This window comes from Danio aesculapii, chromosome 10, assembly GCF_903798145.1.
Source record: "Danio aesculapii chromosome 10, fDanAes4.1, whole genome shotgun sequence".
Classification (NCBI taxonomy): domain Eukaryota; kingdom Metazoa; phylum Chordata; class Actinopteri; order Cypriniformes; family Danionidae; genus Danio; species Danio aesculapii.
In genome coordinates this window covers 24,389,592-24,414,791 of record NC_079444.1, presented here as the reverse complement: position 1 = coordinate 24,414,791, position 25,200 = coordinate 24,389,592, and the positions used below count along the sequence as shown (strand labels likewise).

General features: G+C 37.3%; 2 protein-coding genes across 2 annotated transcripts in view; one reads left to right on the top strand and one right to left on the bottom strand.

The window, feature by feature from the left end:
- Positions 1-282: 282 nt before the first annotated feature.
- inpp5kb (inositol polyphosphate-5-phosphatase Kb) lies at positions 283-12,908 on the top strand. The gene is made up of 13 exons (XM_056467193.1): positions 283-370; positions 1,169-1,223; positions 2,897-3,001; positions 4,492-4,600; positions 6,320-6,436; positions 6,859-7,034; positions 7,122-7,233; positions 8,833-8,942; positions 11,617-11,824; positions 11,983-12,120; positions 12,244-12,327; positions 12,513-12,617; positions 12,702-12,908. The coding sequence occupies exons 2-13, from the start codon at positions 1,177-1,179 to the stop codon at positions 12,768-12,770; spliced, it is 1,380 nt and encodes a 459-aa protein (XP_056323168.1). The 5' UTR covers positions 283-370; positions 1,169-1,176; the 3' UTR covers positions 12,771-12,908.
- Positions 12,909-24,111: 11,203 nt separating this feature from the next.
- gbe1a (glucan (1,4-alpha-), branching enzyme 1a) overlaps positions 24,112-25,200 on the bottom strand; it is a 251,831-nt gene continuing 250,742 nt past the window's right edge. Inside the window, exon 16 of the mRNA XM_056466954.1 lies at positions 24,112-24,762. Within this exon, the coding sequence (XP_056322929.1) occupies positions 24,700-24,762 (63 nt within the window). The 3' untranslated portion in view covers positions 24,112-24,699. The remainder of the gene's footprint in view (positions 24,763-25,200) is intronic.

Below are 25,200 nucleotides of genomic sequence, written 5' to 3'. Positions count from 1 at the left end.
ATGAAAATACATATTATATTACTTAAAACTGTGAAGCATTGCGAGATTATGGCTATATACATTTCATTTTAAACCATAAACAAAGAACTTACTGATTCATGTCGTTATTCAAAAAGGATTTTGATGTGTAACGACGTTTACACTTTCGCGTCTTTCATAACTTGGCTAAACCTTTTAGGCGTTTACTTTACATGATGAAACATTAAGTACTGCGGCTTTAAGAGGTCCCGGTGGCTTGGCAGGGCAGCGAGGAAGTAAAGGGGTGTAAACACAGACCCCAAACTCCCACACTGTATCCCGTAACACCTGTTAAATTCGGAATAGGTCATTCAAGACACCTACAAAAATCGCCGCTAGACGAGGCTGAAGGGTGAGTTTTTGTTTTCTTCTGTAGCTACTCATCTCAAGTTTAATGTTGCTTTTGCTTATGATAGTTGACGGAGTATTTTAATCCATGCAAATGAAGTGTATTAGCTGTTTAAATAGCTATAAAAACTGTTCATAGCTGCAAACGTTATGACACACGATGAAAGAAAAAAAAAGTTACGATGTTTATTATTTATTTATTTTTATTTAGCTTATTTAAAAAACGTATACTACAATTTCGATCCTGAACTCAAACTTGTATCCTTAAAAGTATGTATTCATTCTACAACGAAGTTATTAAACAACATCACATTAATCACAGAAGTATTACAATTAGTCACAGTATAGTAAATTACGAAATAAAGCCACATCAGGTAAGCATGCGACAGAACGGCGCTTCAATTATGGAATGGTATGGCTGTCATTATTTATCGCTTGATCATAGGTTTAAATATGTTTTAAAAGATCTGTTGCATGAGCTCTAGCTATTTGATGTGACTGCTTTTTTTTAACAATGTTTGACTGTAAGAGCGCACAAAATTTATTATTTTATTTAGACAAACATGGTCTTCACAGAAGAGGTGATGTATGAGTTTCATTTGTAATGTGTTCTTTAATAATTTCATAGGTGGGTTAAAACCAATACATCACATTAATGGTATAATAATCAGTTAACCTTCAGAGTTATAATTCATCATTTTAAAAGGTTTTCCAGCTTTTGAATTAGACAGGATTAACCCTTTTGGATTAAACCTGTTTGAATTAACTTGCATTCATGTGTACATGGTGTTTGTGTGCTCAGGTTTGAGTATGAGCGCTCAAAATGTTGGATCCACTGGTGGACATCAGGCTTTCAGGTAACACTGTCCATTATCAATAAAATAAACAGCTTCACTTCAAAATAACAAGAACGATCAGAGAAAATACAAATGGAAAATTACAGAAAAATGGAAAGAGAATCAAAATGGGCAAGAAGTGAAAAAGAAGTTAGGGTAATGTATATTGGTCAATGTAAATAGGTAGGTTTATCTCATTTAGATCAATCAAATTGTGAATTTCTTTCTCTTTCAAAAGTTTCATAATTTATTTTGACCACTTATTTTGTTCTTTTTTGCCTCCTATAGTCCTCTCTCTACTGTTGAATGCTTCCTTGCAGCTAAGAATTTCCTTGTGACTGTATTATACTGAGTAACTGTTTGGAAAGTTAGCCTGGATTTGAGAATTAAATAACTTTCAGTATTTGTGTCATAAAACAGTTTCAGCTGTGGCTAACTGTGTTTATTATGTTGTCTGAAAAACAAACTCTTGCTTTGTTGGATAATTTGTTATAAAGAATCAAAAAGTACAATTATACTCAAAGTTAAACTTAAAATTTTATTTAAAAAGCAAGATAACTGTTTTTTGTTGGGTCCATTAAATATTGACAGTGTTGAAGCCAGTATACTTGCATAAACCGGATTAGCTTCTGTCGACATTCACTTACGTCGCTCAAGACCTGCAACAATACCCACAGTGATTTGGAGATCAGGCCTGTTAGGTGATTTTGTATTCCTGGCCTCATTCACGTGGTTCTTCACTGCTCCAGATTACAGTTCCTAATCCCGAACACTCGCCAAAATGCATTTTTTTTACTCACACTCATCCATTAGGACAACAGGATGCAATGAGAACATACGTTGAAGTCCAGATCAACAAAAAGGATTGGATTGCTAATTATGAACTACTTGATCTCTGAAGGATTTCTGAGGACTTTTAAGGGCATGGAGTGTTTGTGAGAAGAAATTTGGATCTTGTGACTAAAAAACCACCTGGGATATTATCTGTATCTGCTAAACGTAAACTATTTTTTTAAACCATTTTTGGACTTTCTCAGACATCTGAAGCTCAGAAACGCAACAAATACAATCGAGAATCAAAGAATAAATCTACTCACTTCAAATCTACTCAACATTTGGTTTGCATAAGCCACAGCAGCACCTGATAAACCTAAACCAGTTTTTGGACTTTCTCAGACATCTGAAACTCAGAAACGCAACCAAAACAATAGAGAATCAAATAATAAGTCTACTCACTTCAGATAAACTCTTGGTTTGTATAAGCCATAGCAAGATGTCTGACACGTTTGATGTCCCACGCGTGCGCTCTGACAGTATGTCCACCATGGCTTCTCAGTCTAGTTCAGCGCGGATCATACTTCGTCAGCGACTCGCTCAGTTGCTGACCTGTTTGGAGGATCTCAGCTCAGACGATGAGGCCAATGAGGAAGTGTCCCGAACGTTGGATGAAGCCTTTAACCTCTGTGGAAGATACAGCAACAGAGAGTCCTTCAGGTGTACTGAGTCAATGGCTTTTAGAGTTTGTAATTGAAAATGAGTTTTAGATTGACTTGTCGTTTATTTGTGGTTTATTGACACATTTTCAGAAATCTACTGTATATTTTCTCACAGATTTGTCTTTCAGATATGGAATGTTGATTTCTTAATGTGTCCGTGATTTGTTGGTGATGTTTCTGTCTTGTTCTCTGGTTTAGATTCCACATGGTCACATGGAATGTTGGCACAGCAGAGCCACCAGCTGATGTGAGGTCATTACTGCAGCTTGACTCACAGCCGACCACTGACCTCTATGTGATTGGGTGAGTTACTGAATCACATCATTAGTGTTTTTTTCTTTTTTGCACTGGGCTGTTTATTTATACATTTTTGCTTATAATTTATTATAATTATAAGATGCACAGAATAGAAAAAGTCTTGATCATCCAAGTCAATATAAATTAATAAAATCTTGTCCAAATAGACTTAATTATATTCGTATTGCATAATAAATAAATAAATAAATAAATAAATAAATAAATATATATACATATATATATATATATATATATATATATATATATATATATATATATATATATATATATATATATATATATATATATATATATATATATATATATATATATATATATATATATATATATATAAGAATGTTGGAAACCAATAGCCATCTTCTTTTGTGGTCAATGGAAAAAGAAACTCACAAAGGTTTGGTACCACTAGAGGATGAGTAAACAGTGATAACATTTTTATTTTTGGGTGAACTATCCTCTTTATATAGATTATTTATCCAACTGGTAAACAGGAAATAAATGACAACTAATTAACAGTTGAACTCGTTTATGGTTTTCTAGTATTTCAGGAATGGAAAAAAATTGTTGAAAACAGAAGTAGATTTATTTATTTATTTATTTATTTATTTATTTATTTAATAATTTCTGTCAAAAATGGATCAATAAATGAACAAATAAGTTTTTTGGCTAGTTAGATTCATAACACTAAACACTTTGTCTGGAAAAAATTATAGCACTCAGATGTGTAAAATATCTGCATCTGTGCAGCTTTTCTCTACTAACAGCCAACTAAAGAAACTTAATTAAAAGCAGTGTTAGCAAGAATGAAGTAATACAAAACATGCATAATTTTATTACATAGAAAATCTAATTATTTTGATAAAAGATTAATTTTGATAACTTAAAATAACAAAGAAAAATATGTTGCCAGGTTGATTCAAATTAAGAGTGCAAGAAGTGCATGTGAGCTGACCTAAAAAAAAAAATCTTGAGCAGCTTAAAAAAATTATGTTGATTTTTAAGTTAAACCAACATAAAAATATAGAGTCATGCCCAAAATTATTCATACCCCTGGCAAATTCTGAATTAAAGTTACTTGTATTCAACCAGCATTTTTTTTCACTGAAGATAAGAAATGTATAAGAGGAATCATTGTGAAAAAAAATGTAGCAGTCAACATTTGAAATGAATCAAAAATGTTTTTCAAAATTGTCCCAAGACAATAATGGGTACTGTTCAATAGTTTTAGGACAATTTTGATGAAAGGTGACGATCCACTATAAATGTTGACTACTGTATTTCTCAGCTTTTATTTACATTTGAACAAACACTTTAATTCAGAATTTTCCAGGGGTATGAATAATTTCGAGATTGACTATATATTGCCATGAATTACTGACCATATAATTTTTTGGTGTATACATATATTTATATTGTCAAGCAGCATAATTAAATTGTCACAAGTTTACATTATGACCTGAGCAAATGTGTCCCAGTCTACAGGAAGTGAATGCTACTCCAGTTCGGTACATCTCTGATCTCATTGCCGAGGACACATGGAGTCACCTCCTCATGGATACTCTGGCCCCAGAGGGATACATCAAGGTACATTAAAAACCCTAACATCACAAACTCAGTTTAAAGTGTGTGAAAGACAGAGTGTCCTTACATATGTTCATATGCAGTCACAATAGAGCAGAGAGTGAATCAGGATGAGCCGTCTCCTCATTAAGCTTGTTAAGCTCCATTGTTCTCTGCAAGCCATTGGAAACACTAGAGGCATTGTTTCACACCAGCACATTTGTGTAACGTAACCACAGATTTGATGTGAACCCGCCCCCTTTCTGCCTTTCACAACTAATTAGCTCTGATTTAAAAAACCTCAATTCCACTCCACTAAAACATCTCAGGAATTTCCAGCACTAATCTCCTTATTTTCTTTCCACAGTGTATCAAGGACACATCCATTCTAAGCTCAAATATGTGTTTCCTCTTTCTCTAATATCACTAGCTACAGTTCCATTATCTGAATTATTTTGAAGTATCACATCAGAAATCAGTGATAGATATGAACAATTGATAAAAAAAAATCCTTTCTCTCTCTCAAAAAAGCTACTGTTTAAGATTTGTGTGACAAATAAATGGACAAGCCTTTGTAGAATAAAATTTGACATACTGTAGTGAACATTAAACAACTAGTGTTGTCATGATTACTGGTTTTAATATAAACCATGGTAAATTTCCATTATCGTTTAAAATTTTTATTATAATGAAAACCATGATTGATTATTGTTATATTTAAAACGCAGTGAATCTATAACATTGTGATTAGCTATTTGCTAAAGTCTGCAAAGTAAATGCATGTTTATATAGACAGTTAATAAATACATATTTATATATAACATTAAAGTAAGTCATAAAAATCACAATTAGATGTTTTCACCTTGAAATTTGCAATTTTGTGACAGTGTAAACATGGATCCCTGTGAGTTTTTTTCCAAGTGTAGGTTAACAAATAATTCCTCGACTAAGAAAATCAAATGTGCATATGCACAGAAAAAAAAACCAATGTACCTGAAATAATACAAACATAAGTGAACAAATCTACATAAATGTTGTTTGTCACACATGTCATATATATATATATTTAAAGTTGAAGTCAGAATTATTAGCCCCCTTTGATTTTTTTATTTATTTTATAAACATTTCCCAAATGATGTTTCACAGAGCAAAAAAATTTTGACAGTATGTCTAATAATGTTTTTTTCTGGAGAAAGTCTTATTTGTTTTATTTCAGCTAGAATAAAAGCTGTTTTAAATTTTTTTATGAACCATTTTAAGGTCAAAATTATTAGCCCCTTTAAGCTTTTTTTTTTCGATAGTCCAAAGAACAAACCATCTTTATACAATAACTTGCCTAATTACCCTATCCTGCCTATATATATATAATTTTTTTTTTTTTTTTTACATTTTCAGCAATTTTTTTCAAAAATGCAATATCTTTGGTCACTAGAATTGATATAGAATCGATATTTTCAAACGTTACATCTTTAAAACCAATGTGACTAATCGAATGTTTCCACTTGTGGTGTCTTTTACTTTACCTAATTAGCATTTTTTGCAAGCTTTAAAATTATATGCTTTACGTTAGTATGGACACAAAGTTACTGTTTAATTTGAGGCCAACAAATATCTTTCTTGGCCATAGAAACATCCTAATATCCTAACATCCCACTCTCTGTGAGACTGTCAGGTATGGTATGGATGTTAAAGTGGTTTTATGTTTATGATTAAGTTCATCAAATACTTAAAATCTTTCCTCAGGTGACTTCGGTGAGGATGCAGGGTTTATTGCTGATATTGTTTGCCAAGCAGGTCCACTTGCCTTTCATCAGAGACATCCAAAGTACATATACACGCACAGGCCTGTTTGGATACTGGGTATGACAAAGCCTTTTGATTCCATAATTTTTTTTAATGATTTTTGTTTAAGTTTGGGGCCTGTAAGATTTAACTTCTTTCTTTATTTTATTATTATAATTTTTTGAAGGAATGCTTTATACGGCCGCATTTAATTTACACATATACACGCACACACAAAAACAAACAAATAAACAAACAGCAATACTGTGAAATATTATTGAAATTATAAATATTAAAATCTCTTTGAATTGAATTCTCTCTTAATATAATCCAAAATCGTATTTATTGTTATAATTAGGCAGTTTTTTTACAGTTATTACTTTAGTCCTGACTACTAAAAACTTTGAAGTGAAGTGTTTCTAATATGTACGTTTCATATAAATATAGATTTATTGTAGTAATGATTAGGTGGACTAATATAGGCCAAATTATTCTTGCAGGGAAATAAAGGTGGAATTTCAGTGCGTTTCTCGTTTTATGGTGAAATGCTGTGTTTTCTAAACTGTCATCTGGCGGCTCATATGAACTATGCACTGCAACGGATGGATGAGTTTGAATACATACTGGACACGCAGGAATTTGACATGTTCAACACACCACAAGTGCTTGACCACAAGTCAGTGCTAACTTGCCCATATTTAAGCATCCTCACATGTATGGTAATACAGTATGGTGCTCACATTGCTGTTGTTTTGTCTCACAGGGTGGTCTTCTGGTTTGGGGATCTGAACTTTCGTATCGCTGACCATGGGATGCACTTTCTCCGTTCCTCAATCAACAATGGCCGCTTTAACCTGCTTTGGGACAGAGATCAGGTCAAACAAATACACAAACTTTTGAAAAGCATACCTATTCTTTCACATTTTTGGAAATAAAATAATGTTGAATAAAAATGCCAAAGTGCTCAGCATATAAGTAGACCCCTCACAAATCTATCTTTTAAATTAATATTTTTTACAAGATGCTTTACAATAATTTGTGCGTATACATTAGATGGTCAGTACTGAAGCCAAACCTAGAGCTATTCTAACAATTACGTAAGATCACAGTCCAACCATGAACACACCCAAAATTCTATGCTAGAAAAAATGTAAATTAAATAAAAAAAGGAAAGAGAAACAAAAAAATTATAAAATTTTGTTGAAATTTTTTAGTTTGTAAATTGGTTTTTGTAAAATTTTGCTTGAATTTAAACGCATTATATTATATTTGTAAAGATGTTTGGTGACTAAAATATTATTTTAATAAATATATATTTTTAATAAATTATTTTGTTTAAAAAGACCAAAATATATTATCTTTATTCACCAAGAAATGGATACAAATATTGATTTTCAAAATGGGGTATTGTCATTTATGCTGAGCACTGTATTAATCGTAGAATGAGCATATACTAGTTTGGTAAAATGATATGTTTTTTATTTCATTAGAAGACATGCAAATAAAATACAATGGAAACATGTTTATTAAATTAATTCCTTGATGCATAGATAAAAGCTCTTGTGAGTTTTCCCTAGCAGACCAATCTCACTTCACAACATCTAAAATGTAGTTTTTTTCTGAAATGCTCAAACCAAATGATTTTGTTAAATGACCTCCAGCAGGCATTAAACCTTTAAAGCTATATAGAAAATTTCTAGCAAAATATTATTTACTGTCATCATGGGAAAGATAAAATAAATCAGTTATTAAAACTATTATGTTTAGAAATGTGTTAAAAAAATCTTCTCTCCGTTAAGCAGAAATTGGGGAAAAAAATAAACAGGGGGGCTAATATAAACTGTATGTTGATCCCTGAACATCATTTTTGTTTGAAAATGTAATCCAGACCTATTTCCTACCCCTAAACCCCCAAAATCAGTGAGGAATATTAGTTGGATAACAATCATGTAGAAGTGCCTAAGCCTAACTGTAAGGCTTAACATAAACTGTAAACTTAACAAATAACTGTAAAAAACTGTAAAAAACTTAACATAAACTGTAAACGTATCCCTTAATTCTGATTGGCTGATAGGAATGTTGTTCCAGGATCAACATAGATGTTAATCCAGGAACATGTCTTACTTGGTGAAATCAGGTTGGCGTACCTAGACAGCTTTTTATATGTGCTTAAACATATGTGCATATTTAGTGTATTTTTGCATTTCACTGTGCTGTTTTCCATTGATTTTATGTACAGTAAATGTCCTACAGTTAAACGTTTGCATCAACAATCCCAAAACCCATAGCTTTAGCTTTGGAGAAGTCAGTGCAAATGCTGATTAGAAATATATTTATATAAAATGCACAGAAGAGAGCTGTATATGCTTAGCATCACATCATTATCTTTGAAACATGCAAATTTCACATTTTCTTGAAAACAAAGCAAGTACTGAAAACTTGTCCTGTTGATCATTTTCATTTCTTGCACTTAGTTGTCCATGTTGAAGAAGAAAGAACCTATTCTTCAAGAGTTTGAAGAGGGACCACTGCGCTTTAAACCCACATATAAGTTTGACCGTTTCTCGGAGACATACGATACAAGGTACATTCACACATGAACAAAACACACCAGCAACACCCTTTTTTCGATGCATAAAAGTAGAAATTATCTCAGATCTCTATTTCCTGAGAACCTACCATGTTTTCTTGGAAGAAATTTAAAGTCATTTTCCCCCCTACAGAGCACCCAGGACATGGTTTGGCCTTACGTAAGATTTAATAAGTAAAAAAAAAAAATAGTTGCATGTCTACTTTAACCACTGTTACCCATAATTCATCTCACAGAGCACTCACCCTCACATCCACATAAAACACTGCACTGTCCTCACTAAACTAAACTCTGCTCTCAGATTTCCCAGTAAGCATTTAAGTCCTGTCTATACAAATGAAACGTGGTGTTTTTCTTTCTGCTCACCAGTTGCTGTCAGAAAAACACATGTATGCTGTATGTCTACTTTGAAGACTTTTGTTGTTAGAAGGGAATTTTATTTTCCATTAAACATAAATGGCTGAATATAGGAGGTCTTCCGCACCACAGAGCAATTGAACAGACCTGTCCATGTACAAAAGTGCTTTTCAGCACAGATCTTTCCCTCATTTAGCTGTCATCTATTTGCTGAATTGCTATATGTTTGGGAAAGGATGTTTTGTCGTAGCTATAATGGAAGTAGAGGTAGTTTGTATCTCCGTCAGGAAGAAACTTCAACATTTTTGCAGATTACTAGTCATGCTTAAAGAAGTTAAATGGAGGTTTTCTGAAATGTTAAAAAAGAAAACCATATACAGTATACACTAAACATTCCATGCATCCATCCATCCTCAGACTCATCACATTTAACACATGAACACATATTCATGTAATGGTCACTGGGCTTCTGAAAGCTGTCATTAGAAAACTGTTTTGTATATTACATGTCACTAAGCACCTCTTCACTGTGTGTATGCATGTTTCACTCTGATATGCTGGTGTTTGATGCGTGTTGTTTCATTATGTTGCAATATATAAAGCATATCAATCACCTGTCTGCATGTTTGTGCATAGAAATAGGAACATTTCTTGAAAATGTTCAGTTTCTCTGGATTTATGATTCATAGTTATGTGTAGTTCTGCACAATATACAATAACTGACTGTATATTAAAATATAGTTATAGTGATAATTGTAAATAATATCCTTATCGCAGAGAAGTGCAATACATTCAGTTTAACTTGTGCACCAAACTTTTGTGTGTTGGATGCATTAATTGTTTATACAGATTTGACCAATCACATGGGGACCAATCAGATGTTTATACCCATTTCCCTTAGTAGGTGCTGTTCTGCTGTTGGTTATCAAAGATAAACCTGGACTCAAAGATAAATCTCAGAGCAGAGAGCTGAAAATAAATACTAATGGCAGGAATTGAGACTTAAGACAAGTGAAAAAAACCGTTTGTGTGCATGGAAATGTTTTATCTACACTCAGTGTTAAATTTGATGTAATCTGTATCCTGAAACACACCAGGGGAAAGCTCCTGCTTTCACTTCTCATTTTAAGGAAGGAAGCGATTAGATTGTGAATGAATCTCCATTATGAACGACTCATTTGAACCACCGATATCCCTGCGTCTCAGTGTGCATAATATCCACCTTTCTGATCTAAATGGTATATAACATAGGTAATATTCAATAAATATACAGTATGCACATTGAGGCGCATCCCTGTGTTATCAGGCACCCTTATAAGTTACTTCAAAATCTAGCCGTTACTTCACTTAGCCAACAATAATACGAGTTTATGGCACCACAGCATATTGTTGTCATATTTCATTTACATTGTTGCTGATTTTATTCAACCTAACTAGCATAACTTAAAAATCAATGCAGGTTGGTGCTACTTTGCCTTATAGTGAAGGCAGTGAGTGACTGTATTATCATAATGTTAAAAAAACACATAAGTTCGGAACATACAAAAATATAAAAACCGAAATCTTACCATTGAAATGTTCTGCCTTAATGCTGTTTTCTTTGTTTTGCACATTACTACACTCATATGCAGCGAAAAAAAAAAAACAGCATCTTCGGATTGGCTTTAGTCTTGACTAGTGCAGTTGAATGAGAGCACGGTACAAATGTGGTGGTGGTGGTATTGATGCATGCTCAGGGTCCGTATGTGATATCTAGTGTATATATCTATAATAATATTTTTTAAGGGTTTTAACCTTTATTGGGATAGGACAGTGGAGATTTTACAGACAGGAAAGTGTGGGGAGCAGAGATAGGGGAAGGATCGGCAAAGGACCTCGAGCTGGGAATCAAACTCAGGTCGCCGTGAGCAATTGGTGCTATGTGTCGATGCACTACCACTAGGCTATTGGCGCTGACTAGTGTATATATCTATGATATTCACCAAGGCTACATTAATTTGATCAAAAAACAATAACAATGATTTACATATTACCACAATTTTAAATTGAATTTTGATGTTTTTTCCAGTGACGGTACATGTCAAGTCGCATGATCTTTCAAAAATCATTTGAATATATGTATTTGCTTATTTTCATAAATGCTTAAACTGTTTTCCTACTTTATATGTAAACTGTAATCAATTGTATCGCTATTTGGATCATAATGCAGTCAAACTTTTGATCGGCAGTGTGTATGTGTACTGTCAATTGTTAAATATTTATTTTGTTTTATTTAAATTCCCTTTCTTTTTCTGCATGGGTCAATAATTAGTGGCAAAAAGCGTAAGCCTGCCTGGACTGATCGTATTTTGTGGAGAATAAAACCCAAAGCCACAGAGACTGAGGATGAGAAGAGGTCGACCGCATCATCAGCTGACGATGATGAGTTTCCTGTAAAGGTGACACAGGACATGTACACCTGTGATGTCTCATATGGGGTCAGTGACCACAAACCCGTCATTGGGACCTTCAATCTGGAGGTATGAATTATGCACGCCATGAATATTTAATCAGGCAGATGATAACGAGCTTCGGGATTAATCAAATTGAAGCAATCTGTCTAAAATTATAGTCATTAATAATAATACAGATCTACCTTTTTCTGTAAGTCCAAATTCATCTTGATCTCTTCATGCAGATGAGGAAAAAGGTGGAGACGCCTCTAGTCGCACTAACCGTAGAGGGAATCTGGAGCGCAGATGAAGATGCCATATTCACTTACACCATTCTGGAAAACTTTGAGTCCTCAACCTTTGACTGGATTGGACTATACAAGGTGAGAGAGAGAGAGAGAGAAAAAGAGGATGATGGATGAACAAAAACACAGAATGAGACAAAAAGGAGATCTGTATCACAAAGCAGGTCACTAACTAGAGGTGATTTATATCTCTGCGTTCAGATTGGCTTCAAAAGTGCCTCCGATTACTCCACTTTCGCCTGGGTCAAAGATGATGAAGTGGCTGCCAATGGCGAAGTCGTGACGGTATGGTACACTAGACTTCAAGTTTTAATGTTGAGAACAGCTTTGCATTAATAAATATAATTGCATTAATAAAAAATAATGACTGTTGATTTAAATTTTTTGGGTCACACTTAAAATGTGAATTTTCAAACCAGTTAAAATTACGATAGACTAACAAATGGACTAACATGCATTTCCTTTTTAAGGTCCAGATGAATAAAAATGAGCTCCCTCTGCTGGCAGGGGATTATGTGCTTGGATATTTTAGCACCAACATGCAAACCCTCATCGCATTTAGTCCGAATTTCCAGGTGAGTTTCTGGAAACATACAGTACACTTCTGTGTTAATCCCTGGCTATATTACTTTAATAATCTGCTTGATGTCTGGGTTCAGATTCTAGAGTCGAAGCGAGCTGTAATGGAGGGTCTGGTTCAAGAAAACATCAACGGACTTGAGAAATAACTGGAATGTCTTTTAATCTTTGTTGTATGAATTCACAAATGCAGCAAAATCTGATCTGGAATCAGCTTTTCCTCTGTGTAAATGGACTTTGCTTTGGCTTTAAAAGGTTTACAACTAATTCTGAACCAGATGTCTGACAATGGGTTAAAATCGAAGGCTTTAATTTGTTTTCCAAAATAACATTTCAGTCACTGAAAATACAGTATGTTTTGAAGCTCTTGTAAACAAAAACACATTGTATAGATTGTTCTAATAGAGTTTGTAGCTCATTTTATGCAAAACAACTGACTAAAACGACTAGAATTTATAAGAACTCAAAAATCAGCACATAAAGATTCTAAGAATTCCATTTAGGCCTATGCATTATCATTACCTGTACAGTATCATACTGTAAATGCGTATAAATACATCCATGTTGCTAATTTATATCTTAAACTGATTTTAGTATCTTACACTAGTTTTACTGTACATTGGTGATATGTGTAGTACTTTATACAGTATTTCACAGTATGTCTTAAATAACAGTGCCTGTTTTTCTATGTTGTGTCTGTCTTTTCACTTCCTATAGAAACAACTTTCCATCTTGCTGTTAAAATGCCATTATGTTTGCACTCTTAGGACTGATGTGAGTGTTACATTTTGTCTGTATGTGTCTTTTATCTCAGCAAGAGGCACTTGTTACTGCCTGTTATACACTTCTATTTGTGAACTGACTGACCTGCCTTTTTTCTTTAAATATATAAATGTATCCTCTATATTAGTTCCTGGTAAATCTCTAAGTCTATTCATTTAAGTGGACGAGTGGAACTGGCCCTTTATGATTTTTAAACGCCTTCAAATGTTTCCATAATTAAGCATGCTGGAAACAACCATTGTTGCTATTGTGCACAATTTCAATAAAATACGAAAGTCTGAATATCTGTTTGCCTCATAGTAAAGGCTTGAACATGAATATCTGTCTTCAAACGTGTATTTACAACTCAGCTCTGAGGAATAATATTATGAGGTAACTTGTAATTAACCTGTAATATATTGCTTGAAGGTCTACCACACACATTTGAGTGTTAATTACATAGCTGACATTAATTAGTGTGGCATGAAGCGTGATTTTAATGTCGGCCAACAAAATCCAATCTCCAGAGAGAAGACCAAACAAACACCATCGGTGTTATTTTCCATTAGACATGTTAAGTTCACACATTTTTTGAAATTCACTCTAGGGGGCGCTGTTCACTCGCTGGATTTATGAAATTCAAGCATAAACACAGCGGTCAAGTGCAGGCTCCCAGAATATTAGTACACATATACACACGTTTGTCAGAAGTGTAGATATTGTATTTTACTTACAGGAGTATTTTCATGGATAATTACAGCTTTAAATGCTTCTGAGAAACATGCGGAGGTCTTTAAGGAGGAGTTCGTCATTCTGTCACTGAGAGAAAAAGAAGTCGACAAAAACACTGCGAGTGAGTGATCATGAGCTAGAGTAGACAATGGCGCTGAAACAATTGTTTCTAGACAGCGAATCTATATTTTGGATTCCAAACCCCCCAAAACATCAATGTTCCTTTTTGTAAAACACACATGTGAAATGAAATGTGTTAGGAAATGTGCAACAAGCCTGTTTGAAGATAACTGTACTTAACATACGTTTAGTTAGTTAAAAATGCAATCAAGTTTGTTATATTATTTTTAATTGCAGATAATTAGACAATATATACGTTAATATGTTACGTACAGTTTATTTACCTTATTTTTTTCGTTGAATCTGTTGATTCCCGAGCAAGCGCTAGCACACAGCATGACAGTCCTGAATGAATCAACGCTGTGAACGAATCAACTGACCGAACGATTCAGCCAGTGAATCTCCTTATAAAGAGTAACTTTGTAGGTTTCATGTCAAAAAAAGTATATCTTTTAAAACTTTTAAAACACAACCAAACAAAGAAAAAGATATAGAGAGATCGATGTTGTTGGAGAGATGTCACATTTCTCATCATTCACTTAACACATGCAGTAGCCTAGTATTCAATAACGCAAACTTTTCTCCAGCAAGAGGATAGCAAAGTGTCCATCTTATGTTCACTGTAGTATCTTGCCGGAAGTCATTTGTGTAATTTTTTTGCACAATTGTTATAATAAACACAAAGGTCGCATCTAAAATCAGTCACACATTCACTAATCCAAATTTAGTGAGTGCAGCATATTAGCAAGGTGGATAAAAACATAAAAGCAAAACAGAATTAATAACCTTGGCTTCTGATGATACATTGAAGCTTTACAAAGACACTGAACATTTAAAATATTATTATTACTTTTAATACAGTCTACAGGCAAATTGTGCTGAAATCATGACTATAAAGTATGGAAATGGAATTACAGTCCTGAATGATCAAAGTAATTCATAATATTCATAAAAATAGTTGTGATTCTCACACACTGTTTTTGTTAGGAATTTGAGTAAGTCTAAGAGGCTGATGCACATAACACTTCATTTTAGAAAAATTTTAAAGGATCACCTCCACACAACTGATTGTAATGCAGTCACATGTCAACCCCCCACCCCACCCCCCAAATGTTATTTTACTTTTCACCCGTCTGGATGCTGTTATTGGAGCCTATATACTCCACTTTAAGGACAGGAATGTCTTTAATATTGATATACTGTCTTATTAGTGTTTCAAAGCTTGGACCTGGAGAGCTCTGGTAAAATTAAAGTGCTGCCACAGATTAGACCGAGGCAATTTAATTAAATGCATTAAGAGGGGGGAAAAAGTGTTAATTAGAGTAATTAGGTGGGAATTTCGTCTCCTGTTGTGTCAGAGCAGATGATGAAACCTCACACCCAAGGGATGCTTCCAAGGGAATTCTTCTTCCTTGGAGAGATTTTCACTAGAGAGGCCCTGGAGATTCATATTTATTAACACATCTGACTGGCCCATGATGTCACCCGGTGCTGTAAAACTTTTTAATGGCGCACTAAATCAGAATCGCGGATTGGAGGCATTTAAGGCTAAGTGAAGACAGAGTAAGGTTATGAGGAGGAAGAGGGAAAGTGGGATGAATAGAGACATGGAGAGAAAGAGGGGGGGCAAAATGACCTTGCTGATGTCATAACACAAGCAATGTCCAATCAGAATGCATCTAGAGTGAATGTTAACAACAGCCCATTAAAAGCTCTCTGTGCTTCTGTAATGCATTAACCTCTGAAATAACGACAACCTTCATGAATGATCATTTTCATCACTTATCTAACAAATTATATATAGATAAAAAATGGAAAGGGCCTTAAAGGGATAGTTAAAAAAGGTGAAAATTTGCTGTTAATTTACTTGCCTTCAAGCCATACAAGATGTGGGTGACTTTTTTTCAGTAGAACATAAAAAAAGCTGAAACAGTAGCCACTGGCAATTGATAAAATGAATGGCTGCCAAAATTCTGTACATTCAGTAATTGCTCATTATAGCCTTCTTGTATGTGATTTACTTGACACACACTTTACATTTAGCTTGATCATCAGTCGTTTTTTGGAAATAAATCCACACTTTTGAATTTCTTTTTTCTATTCTATCAAAAAATATATATAAATCTGATGCGAAGTGTACCGTAAATGAGAAGTGTAAGCTCTGGTGGGTGCCAAACTCTGTTTATTGGTTAGTAATATCAATGCAATTGATTTTCATGAGGTGAGCTATTAAATTATACACACTCTCAGTATTTCACCCACACATCACATCAGATCTTAAAGGGATAGTTCACTCAAAAATGAAAAATGTCATCATTTACTTACCCTTCATTTGTACCAAACCCTTTTCTGTTGAACACTATTAAAAAAAAAAATTCTGTTGGAAACTGGTAACCATTGACTTCCAGTGTTTGTTTTTCCTACTATGGAAGTCAGTAGTTACCAGCAGAATTGGGTGTAACGTGTTCCACAGTTGGGGAACGCAGTAATGTAGCGAATTACATTTAACATTTATGCATTATAATTATAATTAAAGTCAATGTTAATGCGTTACTTACTTAACGTCAGTTAATTAACATGCTCTTTTAAAATCGCTGGAGAATGGTTGCTGACGAGAGTGGTCGATTTAATTGAGTGTAAAAACAAAAATATTGCTGTAAAATGCAGATGTCCAGTCTCTAAAGAACTTTTGACTGCTTTTAACTCGACCAGCAACTTGTTCAAGCACTTGAATAGATAGAATTCTATACTCGTCAATACTCGACAATACTCGTCACCAAGGAGGACACTGGTGCCCAAAAACATGGTGGTTCAACTCAGCCTAAACAGGCTAAATTGAATTTTTGTGCAGGATCGGGAGTGAAGGTATGTTCTGAATGTGAAGAAAAGCGTAGCTGCTTATGGGGGCGTTCACATATCGCATCTTTTGCATGCACAAGTTCGTTATTTCCAATAAAGGCGCATGGCTAGCGCATACATATTCGGAGTGCATATTTTGTGTGCTCAAAGTTTCCAGGCGCACCAGTTGAAAACCACATAACATGACAAGAACTGACCAATCAGCTTCATGCTTTGTATGGAATATACACATTTCAGTAGACTAATTACCTCAGACAAAGACAGAACACCCAAACATTGCAGTGCTTTTGCATACTATGGATGTCATGGTTACAGGTATCCAGTTTTCTTCATGTTTTCTTTTGTGTTAAAAAAAGACAAACAGGTTTGGAACAAGTGAATCATGAAAGAATTTTAAGCTTTGGGCAAACTCTTTAAGTCTTTTGAATATGTCAAGCTGCTGTGATCATCCCATTGTAATGTTTTTCAGTGAATCGTAAATTACCGAAAGCTGCAGTTTTATTTTGTATTTTATAGGTATATTTTATATGTTATAAAAGTAACTTCAAAGTGCAGTAATTAGTAATCGGATTACTTTATACATTTAATTAGTTTATACAAATAATTAGTAATGTAATCAGATTACAGTTTTCCAGTAGTCAGTAATTTGAAATCTATGACTTTTTTAAAGTAACTTACCCAATACTGGTTACCGGTTTATAACATTCTTCAAAAATATCTTCTTTTTTATTCAACAGGAAAAAAAGAAACTTTTAAAGGTCTTTTAAATTTTCAGTTTTGGGTGGACTACCAATAAACTTATTTTTACACAGTTCTGGTACTATATAAAAAAAAACTACCAGTTGATAATTGCATGCAGGAAAACTGCCCCCTTTTGCTTGTGTGAAATTATTTTTTACTATTAGTATTACTTTTATTTCAGAGTTCAGAAGTCTATACTCTGATATTTATGGCTCTCCTCATTTTAATGAAATATAAATTCTAACTGCATTCTAATCGGCTTCAGTTAATTCTTTATGGAATCTCTGTACTTTTGGCATTATTTTATTTTGTTTGCAAAGTTAGTCAGCTCGCACATCATTAAAACAACTCTGAAATGATAACAGATTATAAATATAGCACACACCTACTAGTTATTTATAAATTAGCTGCATACAGTATACCTGAACACATGCATAAACCATGGTAACTCTACAGTGGAAAATGATGTAAACCCATATGGGAAAAAGACTCTGTGGTCTTACTTGTTAAAGTAAATAGACTAAAATCCTCTGAAGTATTAGTAGGGGATTTGATGCATTGTGCGGTTTAAGTTTATTTTTAATATTGACTCTATATAGTTCATTACAATTGAAATAATCCATTTAGTTGGTGAAAAAAAGGAAAATTTTGCTTTAATTACTCACCTTCATGTCGTTCAAAACCCTGTTTATTCTCAGAACACAAAATAAGATATTTTAGATGAAATCCTAGAGCTCTCTCATCCTCAAATAACAACAATGGTCCTGAGATGTTCAAAGTCCAAAAAGGAACCAAAAACACATTTACTATTGGCAATACAATGTTTGTGTGTTGCGCTACTGAATTTAATGGCAATTCATTGTACAGCCCATAGTAAATGTGCATCTGATGACCTGGTGAGAAAGAGAAGACATTGGCAAAACAAAAAAAAAAGTAATTTTTACAGTTTTTTTTTTTTTTTTGCACAAAATGCTTCTTTGAGTTTTGATTTTGGGTGAACTAACCCTCTTATCTATTTCTACAGACACTCAAAAACATCACATTTTAAGGTTGATTCTTGTCACGGATTGGTCAGGCTCTCACGATCCCCACTCACGAAGATCACCATCACCTGACTTCTAATGAGCACACAGCTGCATCACATTCACGAGCACCAGATAAAAGCACAGCACTCCAGTCGCTCATTGTCCGGGCTCGTCTCGACGAAAGCGGACAACTGAGCGACCACTCAGCGTAGTCATCCTCAGCTAAAACAAACGCTTTACTTACCTGTTCTCTTTGTATTCCTCCTAGTCTTCCTGGTCCACCCGAATCGTCCTGTCTTCCAGTCCTTCCAAGTCTGTGTCATCCTCTGTCAGCTGTATCTGGTGTGTGCTGTCCATCCTCGTGTATTCCTGTTACCCAGCCACGGAGGAAAAGACCCCAACATCGTTCCTGATCCTCCTGGCTATCCTTCATGTGCTCCTTGTTGTCATTTAATAAACACCCTAACGTTTCCTTACCTCTGTCTCCTGTCCGCTTCATAACAGAAGCCCGGACCAATAACGACGACAACATGAGCACCCCCGATCACTTTCAAGAGCTGGTGGACCAGTTGAAGCGGATTCTACAGCCACCAGCTCCACTTTCCAACGCACCACCAGCACCGAGCACTTCCGCCTCCACAGTTTCTTCTTCGGCCCTTCCTTCCAGTCCCATGGCCCGACCAGCGCCCTACTCAGGCGGAGCGGGGGAGTGCAATGGTTTTCTGTTACAATGTTCCCTCATATTCGAAATGCAACCTTCTCTATATCCCACAGATAAGTCAAAGATCGCCTACATCGTATCACTACTCTCTGGGCCTGCACTTAAATGGGCTGAGACGATCTGGAACCAAGCCGGGCCGGTCATGAATTCCATCACTACCTTCACGGAGTATTTCAAAGAGGTGTTTGGACGTTCTGATGGGGAAGTAGCCGCTGGAGAGCAGCTGTATCATCTAAAGCAAGGTACTCTATCTACACAGGAATATGCTCTCCGGTTTCGCACTCTAGCAGCTGCAAGTGGATGGAATGAGAGATCGTTGTTGACCACGTACCGGCTCGGCTTGGAACCCACTCTCCGAATCCAGCTGGCCACATTAGATGATACTATGGGTCTGGAGAGATTCATCCAACATTCTCTCCGATGTTCCGATCGTCTCCGTTCCTATCAACAGGACACCATCACCCCCTCGTCTGCACTCCTCCAATCGCCTGAGTCAACAGCCTCTCCAGAACCAGAACCCATGATAATAGAGTCTGGAAGACTGACATCAGCGGAACGACAGAGGAGGCTGACCCGGGGTCTGTGTCTATACTGCGGTGTCAGTGGACACACCCGTATGGAGTGTCCCCTTCGTCCCATTCGGACTTCAGTGAGTGTATTCAGTACGAATATTGAACAATGTAAACCACTTACTACCACCGTACAAATAACTACTGCCTCTATTTCTCTCCTTGTCACAGCCCTCATCGACTCCGGGTCAGCAGGGAACTTCATCTCCCAATCCCTCTGTCGTCAACTCCACCTACGTACTGAGGCGTCCTCGCATATATACCAGATACAACCGATAACCCAGTGCACTCGATCTTCGACCCGTATCCATCGACAATGCGAAGACATCCTTCTTCAAGTGGGGTTGTTACATCAAGAGAGGATTCAATTTCTGGTTCTGGAGGGTGCAAATATGGACATCATTCTAGGGCGCCCGTGGCTGGTGAAGCACGATCCCATCATCTCTTGGGGCACAGGAGAGATAAAGAAATGGGGATCTGGATGTACACCTACCTGTTTTCCAAATCTCCCTCTTCAAGGTCGGAACCCCATTTCTTTGTTTACAACATCGGTCGAGAGTCCTCCTGAGAAGCAGTCTATCCACATTCCTAAGGAGTACAGCTCCTTTCATGATGTCTTCTGCCCCAAGAGAGCTTCCCAGCTACCGCCGCATCGGCCATGGGACTGCGCGATCGACCTAGTTCCAGATGCCCAGTTGCCAAGAGGTAGGATCTACCCGCTCTCGCTTCCAGAGAATCAGGCAATGGAAGATTACATAAGGGAGGCTCTGAGTCAGGGGTACATACGTCACTCAAAATCACCAGCCGCCTCAAGCTTCTTCTTTGTGGCCAAGAAGGACGGAGGGCTGCGTCCATGCATCGACTACAGGGTCCTAAATAACGGTACAGTAAAATACCGATATCCCCTTCCTCTGGTACCAGCCGCTTTGGAACAGCTCCGAGAAGCTAAAGTCTTCACTAAATTGGACCTCCGCAGCGCGTATAATCTGATAAGAATACGTGAGGGGGACCAATGGAAGACAGCATTCGTGACCCCTACTGGCCACTATGAATATGAGGTCATGCCTTACGGTCTGGTCAACGCCCCCTCCGTATTCCAAAACTTCATTCATGAAGTCCTCCGGGAGTTTCTTCACCACTTTGTAATAGTGTACATAGATGACATCCTCATTTACTCCCGGAGTGAGGCCGAACATCGCCAACACGTTGCGGAGGTCCTACACACATTGAGAGAACATCACCTCTACCTCAAAGCGGAGAAATGCTCATTCCACCAGAAGTCGATTCATTTCTTGGGATACATCATTGACCAAACCGGTATACGTATGGATGGGAAGAAAATTGAGGCTGTTCTATCCTGGTCAGAACCCACTTCCATTAAGGAGCTCCAGAGGTTTCTTGGGTTTGCTAACTTTTATAGACGGTTTATCAAGGACTACAGCAGGATTACATCACCTCTCACTAATCTCCTCAAGGGTAAACCCAAAGGACTGGAGTGGACCAAAGAAGCAGCCGCAGCCTTCCGCCTTCTTAAGAAGGAGTTCACAAGGGCCCCACTCCTGACTCATCCTGACCCAAATCTTCCTTTCGTGGTGGAAGTGGACGCATCCACCACCGGCGTCGGGGCAGTATTATCCCAACATCATGATACACCGCCCCGACTGCATCCCTGTGCCTATTTCTCTCGGAAGTTGAGCCCGGCGGAGCAGAATTACAGCATAGGAGACAGGGAGCTTCTAGCAATCAAGCTAGCCTTGGAGGAGTGGCGTCACTGGTTGGAGGGAGCCAAACATCCGTTCCAGGTGATCACAGATCACAAAAACCTCCAATATATCAAAGAGGCCAAGAGACTATGTCCACGTCAAGCCAGATGGTCACTTTTCTTCTCACGTTTTGATTTCTCCATTTCCTATCGTCCAGGACCCAAGAATCTAAGAGCAGACGCTCTCTCTCGTTTACACGAGCATCACGATCATGAAGAACTCCCAACGAAGATTCTTCCCGAACACATCTCCATTTGTCCGATCACCTGGAACGCTCCTCCAGTCGTTGCCACTCCGGAAGCCCCTGCTCCGCCGGGATGCCCTCCTCATCGGCAGTTCATACCACCTGAACACCGGGTAGATCTGATCCACTCCTTACATACCTCGCTAGGCACTGGACATCCAGGGATCAACAATACTCTCTCGCTAGTATCCCAACGATTCTGGTGGCCAAACATGGCAAGGGATGTGAGGCAATATGTTCAGGGCTGTAAGGACTGTGCCCAATCCAAGAGCCCACGTCATCTACCCGCTGGAAAGCTCCATCCCTTGCCGATTCCGAACCGTCCCTGGTCACACCTAGGAGTGGACTTTATCACTGACCTCCCCTCGTCAGAAGGTAATACCTGTATTCTAGTCATCGTAGATAGATTCTCAAAGTTTGTCAAACTAATCCCTCTGAAAGGTCTTCCCACAGCCTTTGAAACAGCCGACAATATCTTTAATCAAGTCTTCAGGTCATTTGGTATTCCAGAAGATATTGTGTCGGACAGAGGTCCACAGTTCATCTCACGTCTATGGAAAGCCTTCTTCAAGCTCCTAGGTGTGGCCGTCAGCCTCTCTTCTGGATATCATCCCCAAACCAACGGGCAGACAGAGAGGAAGATTCAGGAGGTGGGACGGTTCCTGAGGACCTTCTGCAGTGGTCACCAGAGCTCCTGGAGCCAGTATTTGGGCTGGGCAGAATATGCCCAAAATTCACTGCGGCAACCCTCCACCGGACTCACGCCATTCCAGTGCGTCCTGGGCTTCCAACCACCGCTCTTTCCCTGGGATGGCGAACCATCTGATGTCCCCGCAGTGGATCACTGGTTCCGGGAGAGCGAGAGAGTCTGGGACGAGGCTCATCAACATCTGCAGAGGGCAGTCCGTCGAAGCAAGGTAACCGCCGATAGAAGAAGGTCTGAAGAACCCAGATACACACCCGGACAAAAGGTGTGGCTATCCACCCGGGACATACGCATGCGACTGCCCTCTCGCAAGTTAAGTCCCCGATTTGTTGGTCCCTTCACCATCGTGGAACAGGTTAACCCCGTCACCTACAAACTACAATTACCCTCTCACTACCGTATTCACCCTACATTCCACGTATCACTCCTGAAACCCTATCACGATCCTGTTCTTCCCTCCACAGAGCCTGACCACGAAGAGGAACCCCCTCCTCCACTGCTCCTAGAAGAAGGAGCCGTCTACGCAGTGAAGGAGATCTTGCGTTCCCGACGTCGTGGTGGCCAGTTGGAGTACCTGGTGGACTGGGAAGGGTACGGCCCCGAAGAAAGGACATGGGTTCCCAGAGCTGATATTCTCGATCCTAGTCTCATGGTGGAGTTTCATGAGAGCCACCCTGAGTTCCCAGCGCCTAGAGGCAGAGGGAGACCACCACGGCGTCGGAGGTGTCGGCCCTCAGGAGCGGGCCCTGGGGAGGGGGGTACTGTCACGGATTGGTCAGGCTCTCACGATCCCCACTCACGAAGATCACCATCACCTGACTTCTAATGAGCACACAGCTGCATCACATTCACGAGCACCAGATAAAAGCACAGCACTCCAGTCGCTCATTGTCCGGGCTCGTCTCGACGAAAGCGGACAACTGAGCGACCACTCAGCGTAGTCATCCTCAGCTAAAACAAACGCTTTACTTACCTGTTCTCTTTGTATTCCTCCTAGTCTTCCTGGTCCACCCGAATCGTCCTGTCTTCCAGTCCTTCCAAGTCTGTGTCATCCTCTGTCAGCTGTATCTGGTGTGTGCTGTCCATCCTCGTGTATTCCTGTTACCCAGCCACGGAGGAAAAGACCCCAACATCGTTCCTGATCCTCCTGGCTATCCTTCATGTGCTCCTTGTTGTCATTTAATAAACACCCTAACGTTTCCTTACCTCTGTCTCCTGTCCGCTTCATAACAATTCTATGCTCTAAAATATGTTTACTTGTTTTGCTGGTACAGCCTCCTTTTAAGCTTGTTACATTTTACATGTTCACCCACACAATGTGTAAAAATTGTTTACAATTCCAGTACTTGGCTGTGGAATAATTGTAATAATGCACAGAAAAAAAAATTGTGCTACATATATGACCTCTGTTTTCTGTGTCAGGAGCAAAGTGTAATAATTTTGTTTTGACTGAATGTTTTGTTGATCCCCACAGCCTAATTCTTGAGTTTGCATTTCATGAATCACTAAGAACCACAGCTTTAACTAAAAATCGTCTTTTATACTCTACTAAAGAAAAGTCACCTACATCTTGGATGGACTGAGGGTGATTGAATTAACAGCTAATTTTCATTTTTGGTTTATGTATCTCTTTAAAGAAATTAGATGATAATTATTTTACAGGATCAGATATGCTGTACTGGAATCATATTTCAGAAATCATAATCATATATAATGGGGGTACCATTATCGTATGTGGAAATAAAAACATTTGTTATAGTGAATGTTATCTGATGTAGGGTTGCACAATATTCAGGGATATGATGCAAGATCCATGTCCATTCATGCGCACGGTCTTCAGTGTCTGAAATCAGTGTCCTCATTTGCCAAGATCAGAGCAGTTCTGCAAGGAATGTAGATCTAGAAAGAGAGAAAAAAATTCATTCACGCTCATTCATATTTATATATGGGTCAAAAACAGAACATCCCATTTTGGTCTCCATATCAAATACTCACTATCCCTAAGCTTAGTCCCTGGCTTATCAGTAGGACCAAACGGAATCTGCGGACATTTTTTGCTATTTCTGCACAGAATTGTGTAAAAATCTGCGGATTTATGAGGAATTATTTTGGCAGTATCATAGCCAAAACCTTTATATATGAAATAAAAAGTAATACCTTTTAAACTTTTATTTAATGTTTACAATGTAAATCCAATTAGATCCACTTTATTTGGTAAACAAAGCAAGTCTCTCTACTATATATATATAATATATCTACTAAAAGACAGAAAATATTACTGTATTGTATTGTAAATAAATCATATAAACATTTTCATTTTAGTCACTAATATTACTG